This window comes from Physeter macrocephalus, chromosome 8 (assembly GCF_002837175.3).
Source record: "Physeter macrocephalus isolate SW-GA chromosome 8, ASM283717v5, whole genome shotgun sequence".
Taxonomy (NCBI): domain Eukaryota; kingdom Metazoa; phylum Chordata; class Mammalia; order Artiodactyla; family Physeteridae; genus Physeter; species Physeter macrocephalus.
In genome coordinates this window covers 13,248,392-13,256,148 of record NC_041221.1, presented here as the reverse complement: position 1 = coordinate 13,256,148, position 7,757 = coordinate 13,248,392, and the positions used below count along the sequence as shown (strand labels likewise).

Genomic DNA, 7,757 nt, shown 5'->3' with positions numbered 1-7,757 from the left:
CCAAGATGCTCTTGTCCGTCTTCTTGAATTCTGCCCCGGATGAAAGCAAGGCCACAGGTTAACAGGGCAGCGCGCCTCCTCTGTCCTGCCGATCCGCCCACCGCGGTGCTGCCGGCAGCACAGGCTCCCGCAGGCCCCGTGCTGCGTGCCCGCTCCCGGGCAGGGCGCTGCCCTCGCCAGGCCCGCAGAGAGGGCCCGAGAGCCCCGGAGGAAACGGAGTCGCCAGTGAGGCTCCTTCCCTCGGACGACTTTAATCCTGCACGGAAAATGCCCTGAGGCCGCCTGCACGGATGTCGGGGGAGCGCCGGGCGGGCCAGGTCGCAGGGGGTGGTTACGGAACATGGGCACTCAGTGAACCCCCAGTATGGGTCTGGGATGAACCCCAGGTTTAGACAGTTGAAGGAGGAGCCTTTCCTTCCTGGTGGATTTGTTCCCCCCATTTTCTCCAGCGCTGAAGATGAGAGCTTCTCAGGTCCTCTCCAGACAGCCCCTCCCTCCTGCACACGTGCGTGTGCGCGCACACACACACACAGACTGACTACCCTAGAAGAAGTCTACGGCCGTCGGCCTCCTCTTCGGCGCGCCGGTCAGCGGCTTCTTGGTCCCCAGAGGCGCGCTGGCCGGCGAACTGCTGGGGGTCTTCAGCACTCCGTGGAGGGGTCTCTGCTCAGGGTTGAAGGCCACCCGGGAGGGGCCCGTGGGACTGACCAAGATGCTCTTGTCCGTCTTCTTGAATTCTGCCCCGGATGAAAGCAAGGCCACAGGTTAACAGGGCAGCGCGCCTCCTCTGTCCTGCCGATCCGCCCACCGCGGTGCTGCCGGCAGCACAGGCTCCCGCAGGCCCCGTGCTGCGTGCCCGCTCCCGGGCAGGGCGCTGCCCTCGCCAGGCCCGCAGAGAGGGCCCGAGAGCCCCGGAGGAAACGGAGTCGCCAGTGAGGCTCCTTCCCTCGGACGACTTTAATCCTGCACGGAAAATGCCCTGAGGCCGCCTGCACGGATGTCGGGGGAGCGCCGGGCGGGCCAGGTCGCAGGGGGTGGTTACGGAACATGGGCACTCAGTGAACCCCCAGTATGGGTCTGGGATGAACCCCAGGTTTAGACAGTTGAAGGAGGAGCCTTTCCTTCCTGGTGGATTTGTTCCCCCCATTTTCTCCAGCGCTGAAGATGAGAGCTTCTCAGGTCCTCTCCAGACAGCCCCTCCCTCCTGCACACGTGCGTGTGCGCGCACACACACACACACACACACGCACACGCATGCACGCGCGCACACACACCCCTTTACTTGTGGTCCTTAAAAACAGCCAGGACCTAAACTCATTATGTACTTGTAAAAACCTTGGTTTCCTCCTTTGAAAGACAAAGCAAGGCAAGTGAATCACACCCGTACCGAAAGCGGTATGACAAGTGCGCCCCTCTTCCCCTCTCCCCCCGGGCAGGCAGCCTGCAGACCTTCGCGGAGGCAGGACAGACCGCCAGACCGCGGGCCGACGGGGCTTCAGGATCAGGGCAGGCAGGCCCGGAAGCCGAGGCCCTCCCGGCCGCCCCGTGGGCAGCCCGGCGGGGGGCTGCCCGCTGACTCAGCAACGGGCCCAGGCCCTCCCGGCCCCGCAGAGCGGACACCAACTCACCCGCCGTCGTGTTCCTGTTCAGCCCAAACGTCACCTTCTTGGAGCTGGACGGCGTCCTGTGTGGCTGCAGAAGAAAACGACACCGAAAGGAGCAAAGGAGAGCGGCCCACGAGAGCCCGCGGGGGCCGCGCTGCAGGCCCAGCACCGGCGGGCCAGCCCCGCTCTGCAGTAACTGCCTGTCACTGGGTCCCGGGGAGGGGAGCAGAGCAAAATTACGGTGCTTGAAAACTCCCGGGAACAAGAGAAAGCTCACCATTAACCCCATCCACCTCGTCCCAGAGCCCCGCCGTGACCTCGTAAGGGGAGCGATGGGCCCGCTCCTGTCACGGAGCCTGACTTCTGGGGGCAATGGACGGGCACTTCCCAACTTCTTGTGCGGCACGAGTCCAAGCGGACTGGATGTTCTAACAACTCATCAGAATTAAGTGACGGCTTCCTATCTGACAGATTCCTAGAAGTGTCTGCATTCTGCATCATGAAGCACTTCATCAAATCCTTCTTAGAATCCCAAATTTGTGTCAATCCCATAACTCTACTTTATACCACCTTTGCTTTAATATCAACATTTTCAGAGAGGGACTTGCCTTGTGTGAGTCTTGAGTCACTGAACAAATATCCCTAAAATACCTTAAAAGAAACCAGGCAGCGGTCACCCTGCTGGTTCGAGTGGGTGCTATTTAAATGTGAACTCGCCGGGGGTGTCCCCAGCAGGCCAGCTCAGCCCGCCTGCCACAGCGGCCCCACCAGGACCTGTCTCCTGGAGGTGGACTGGACGCACCCCCAGCGGCCCGGCCTGGGCACTCGGCACGGCTGGCCCTGCCTTCCTGAGCCCTGAAACAGTGACCGCCCTCTCCCACACCGCGACTCGCCCTGACCACTCCCCTCGCGTCCCAGGCAGATCTGCAGACCCAGACTCCCCAGAGCTTCCGTCCTCCCCCTCGCCGCCTAGTCCCGCGACTTCTCGGACACGGCACCCCAGTCCCGCCGACGCGGAATGGTGTCACCAACCGCACCTCAAGCTCCCCGCTGAGCTCTCGGGCTGTCCTGGGCCGGAATAGCTGCCCGAACAAGGCCGGCACGCCATGGGAAGCAGCAGAGGCCAGAAGCGGGGCCCGGGGCCAGCGCGCAGAGCCCCTGTCCGCGCCTTGGGTGGCCGTGGTGGGCCGGGGGGCGGAGGGACAGCGGGCGGGTACCTGCAGCCCGGGGCCTGGCGAGGTGGCGGCCCCGCTGCCCTTGGCCTTCCTGAAGAACAGGGGCTTCGGGGAGGAGGAGGCGTCAAACTTCACGAAGTCCTTCTGGGTCCTCAGCTGCTTTTTCAAAGGGCTGAGTGCCCCACTGATCCCCTGTGTGCAGAGGGGCGAGATGGGTGTCACACCCCCCCGGGAATGCAGGAAGTGAGCAGACACAAGGCGGGACCCACTTACCAGCTCACCCCAAGCCCCCCGTTTCCTGTTCCAGGTGCGCAAACACCTTGCTTCCTGAGCAGATGCCACACACACACGAATGCCCGCCTCCCCACGCTGGCACCATGCCGACGGCCAGAGGTCTACCTTCTCGGCCACGAGAACCCATTTTTACCCATCTTCAAACTTATGACCATGTTCTGAAGAGTTCTGCCTTTCAGAGACCATCTACTAAGCAGTAATTCACTGCCTCATTTCTGATCAGACATCACTGCCCGCGGAAAGTTTGGCACAGGAGGGAGAGTGTGAGGCTACCAGGTCCTGTGGGTCCGTGACAGGCAGACCCAGAACGTCCCCTGGATGTTTTACACTGACAACCCCACGGCGGGCCCCGCTCCATTCCTGGGGTCTCAGGGGTCTGGGAAGCCCAAGGCAGCCCACTGGTGGTTTTGGCAAGTCCTTGGCGTTCCTGGCCAGGACCCACGATGTCGCACACACGGACAAGACACGCCACCCCTTGGGGAGGAAAACCTCCCTTGACCCTGTGACTTATTTAGCAGCCACTCCGATCCTCTCCGAGGAGGGCTACTAGGGGCCAGAGAAATGAGACTCGAAGAAGGAAATTCCTCTGATATTCTTAGTGAAGAAAGAGCATCAGTGACTAGTGGGTGAAGGGCAGAGGCTGCAGAGCCCAGAGAAGGTGACATGGCAGTCAGGGAAGCTCTGAGGTGAGAACAGACTTCCTGAATCCCAGCTGCGTGCCCTGTTCCCCTGGCTCAGAGTGAGTACGGACCCACTTAGGGATCCTGCACCGTGAGGCCTGGAAGCAGCGTTTAACCCAGTCCACACAAGCTCTGTAGACAAGGGCCTTGATGTCATAACTGCTGCAAAGCAGGAGATGCGGATACACACGCTGGGCAGGGGTCAGCTAGGTCGTTCTGGAAAGGGCCGGGGAGTAAACGGTTCCGGCTCTGCAGGCCGTGAGGCCTCCGTCACGCTCCTCAGCTGTGCCGCGAGAGGCAGGAGCAGCCAGGCCGGCACGGGGGCCGCCGGCGGGCTGTGTGCTAGGGAGACGACGTCTGCCAACCACTGGCACAGATGCACTGCACGTCCAGAGAGGAGGGGGTGAGACGCAGACCTAGAGCCCAGGTCCCTGTCTATAGGTGGCTCTAGAGATCCAAGTGGACAAAAAGTTTTTTCATTAAAAACATCAGTGAGATAAGAGAAATTGGGGCTTCTGCCTTTGCCAAAGGAGCCCAGGACTGGCCATGAGTTGCAGAAGAAAAATGAGATCAGCGTGTGATGGAGACACACACCTGCCTGTTTATCTGCTGGGACTGGCCACGGGGACAGTTCCCCAGCCTGAGGCTGGCCCCGCCCTGGCCTCTGCATAGCTGGAGGGGTGGGGGCTGGGGGGGAAGCAGAGGAAGCCACCGAGATGGGTCACTGCTTGCTCCTTGGTAGAGGCTGTCCGGAGCCATGACCGCTCCCTGGGCCAGAGGCTGGCTGTCCCCTGCCCTGCCCATCCATGGGGCTGAGGAGGTAGGGCCCTGACACTCCTGCCCAGAAGCTCCAGCCCCCCTGCCCTGGGCCCGGCCGCCTTACCACAGCCTGGACGAGCTTGACCCCTCTGTGCTCCGCCAACTTTGACATCTCTTTCATTTTCTTCCTCTTTTTCAAAATGGCAGCTTTCTGAGCAGACGGGTCGTAGAGGTCAAGGCCGCCGGGCTCCCCCCTCCTTTTCTTCAGTTTCCCGCCCTGGGGCAGGATGCCAGGGCAGTCCCCTCTGTCTGCTGGGCTCGCTGGAGGGCCCTCCCTCTTGGGCAGGGGCCAGGCCAGCGTGGGCGGGCCGCTGCCATTGACCAGGAGGGCCCCGAGCTCCCGCCTCCTCTTCAGGACTGGGGCGCCGCCAGCCGGGTCCGCTCCCTCCGGGTCCGCTCCCTCCGGGCTCTCCACCTGGACCCTCAGGCTCCTCTTCCTCAGTCGTTTCCTCCTGCTGTGCACGGAGGCAGGCTCCGAGCCGCTCCGCTCCCGGGGGCCGGGCGAGGCCACCGTCCCCAGCTCAGCCGCACTCGCCTCCCGGGCTCTTCCGGGACCGGCCTCCGGCTCCGGGCTGCCATTCCGCTCCGGGCACATGGCCTCACCACCGGGCCCTAAGTGTTCAGGCCGGAGGTGGTTCTTCTTCTTCTTTTTCCTTTTTCTCTTTGGAACACTGCCTGCGCTCTCCTCTTCCTCGGCAGGAGAGACCTTGGTTCCTAGAGACGCAAACCGGTCGGTGAGCGCCCCGGTGCCCAGGCCACCCGGCCGGCCTTGTGGGGGATCCCAGGGCACGTCCCCACGGTCTCCCAACAGGTCCTCCTCCGCGCCCTCGAACCCCACGAGCTTCCTCACCTGGCCCCATCTCTTCCCTGCCCCAGCTGTGACCGGAAACCTTCCTAAGTCCTGCTTTGATATAAATGGATCTGAAATAGTATTCAGATTTCTACTAATTTTCAGGCCCAGACCCAGTAATAAAACAAATGCTCCAAAGGGCAGTGTCCACGCAGCATCTCCACATCCCCACCCACTTTCTCCACTAGGAGTCAGTAAATGCCTTTATTTTAGGGAGGCTGCAACGTGGTTCCACAGGAAACAGCAAAACACTTGGACAGACTTTCTGTCTCAGCCCTTCAGAGCGACGGCTTCCGCTCTGCGATGACCCGGGGGGTGGCAAAGGCAGTCCCTGCGCCGGCCCCCTTTCACCCCCACCCTCGCGGACTGCAGGCTTTGTGGCTCACCCTTCTCTCTCTCCACGTCCGTCTCCAGAAGTCTGTTCCCTTTCTTCTTATGCCTCCCTTGACTGAGGGTTTGGTCATCTTCATCAGCAGAAGCGTCCTCCGCAAAACTGAGGTGAGAGATACTGCCTGCTGGACACCAAAGCCCCTTCTGTCAGCTTTCTGAGACCGGCACCGCTCTGTCCCCAGGGCCTCCGAGCCACGCCCCTCCCCACATCACGCGGGTAGAGTTTGAACCCTGATTTCTGCCATAAGGCCCTCACTACTCCTCCGACCCCAACCCGAAAACCGGGACACAGGAAGTACAGACTTAAAAACGCTTTGTGGGGACTTCCCTGGTGGTGCAGTGGCTTGCCATGAAGGGGACACGGGTTCGAGCCCTGGTCCGGGAAGATCCCACATGCCGCGGAGCAACTAAGCCCGCGCGCCACAGCTACTGAGCCTGCACTCTAGAACCTGTGAGCCGCAACTACTGAGCCCACGTGCCACAACTACTGAAGCCCGCGTGCCTAGAAGCCCACGCTCTGCAACGAGAAGCCACCACGATGAGAAGCCCGCGTACCGCAAGGAAAAGTAGCCCCCGCCCGCTGCAACTAGAGAAAGCCCGCGCGCAGCAACGAAGACCCAACACAGCCAAAAATAAATAAATAAATAAATTTATATATTAAAAAAAAAAGCTTTGTGGATCTCTCAGCTGAGGCAAGGGACTGCAGATCTGGGGTGACACCTTCCACACCTCAGCCAGGTCTGCAGGGCCCTCCAATCCTAAGCTCCCCGCGTGCACGAGGGACGGGGGCAGCAGGCCACCCACTTGGCTCAGACGTAACCAGGCTCACAGGCAGCAGCTTCCCTGGGGGAGGACTGATCACACAGCAAATGGAAGGGACTCTGAGAGGCCAGCTTGTCTTCTCCACGGAGAATCCACCCCGCCCCAGGGCGTAAGCCCTCGCCCCGGCGTCCACAGGGAGAGCCCGCGCCTGGCACCGCAGGGGTCTCTGGGTGGGGCGTGGGCGGCGGGCTGGAAAAGGCCCAACGCCGGGTTCCTGCGAGGGCCTCTGCTCAGTTGAGCAGGCTATTTCTCATGCTTCCAATTCATGTCTCTCAACACTGTTTTTCAATATTTGGCACAACTGCCCTCTGTGGGATCCACGCTTATTAAGAACATCACCAATTATAATCTTCGCATTCTCCTCACCTTCAGAGAGATCTCGGAATCTGAAACAGAAAACAAGAAAGGTTCCTAGAGAAACCCCGTCTTTCTGTCTTCTATACACACATGCACTAACGTTTTAAAATATAAGTGATACTTGTCTTTTCTTAAAGTAAAATCTTTATTGAGATATAATCCACATACTGAACGATTCACCCATTTAAAGCGTACAGTTGAATGTTTTATTATCAATATATTTTTATTGAAGTATAGTTGATTTACAACGTTATTAGTTTCTGCTATACAGCAAAGTGATTCACCTGTACACACGTAGACGTTCTTATTTCACATTCTTTACCGTTACAGTTTATAATACGATATTGAATATAGTTCCCTGCGCTCTACAGTAGGACCTTGTTGCTTTCCATTTTATATATAGAAGCTTAAAGGGTAAGCGGTATTTGGAGTTTGTTAACTCAGCTCCCTTCTCTTCCAGAAGGGGAGGTGGAAGAGGAAGGTGGTGTGAGGCGAGGGCGAGAAACAAAGGACAAAACTGCCCTCAAGCGTCATCATACCATCAATGACACGAGAACCTAAAGATTTGTCTTGGCACATTCAAATGAAGTGAAGAAACGAAGAAATTAAAATCTTAAGGCTGAAAAAGCTTACATCTCTACTTACATTCAATTCTCTGCTTTGTTACCAAGTGGAGACAGCCTAGCTATGTTTTGTTCTACATGACCGCTGCATTAGAACAAAAGGACATATGGGCAGTGTGCTGTGAGGGGGCGTGTGCTGTGGG

The 7,757-nt window shown here is 59.1% G+C and overlaps 1 protein-coding gene across 4 annotated transcripts in view; it reads right to left on the bottom strand.

The window, feature by feature from the left end:
• Window positions 1–538: 538 nt before the first annotated feature.
• Window positions 539–7,757, bottom strand: part of RRP1B (ribosomal RNA processing 1B) — a 24,517-nt gene continuing 17,298 nt past the window's right edge. For 3 of the 4 annotated variants that reach the window (XM_024120192.3, XM_024120193.3, XM_024120194.3), the window contains 6 exons: window positions 7,001–7,020; window positions 5,809–5,937; window positions 4,637–5,286; window positions 2,822–2,971; window positions 1,629–1,692; window positions 539–737 (listed from right to left, as the gene is read on the bottom strand). In XM_024120192.3, the coding sequence (XP_023975960.1) occupies window positions 544–737; window positions 1,629–1,692; window positions 2,822–2,971; window positions 4,637–5,286; window positions 5,809–5,937; window positions 7,001–7,020 (1,207 nt within the window). In that variant the 3' untranslated portion in view covers window positions 539–543. The remainder of the gene's footprint in view (window positions 738–1,628; window positions 1,693–2,821; window positions 2,972–4,636; window positions 5,287–5,808; window positions 5,938–7,000; window positions 7,021–7,757) is intronic. The other variant, XM_028492693.2, reaches the window with a different exon arrangement.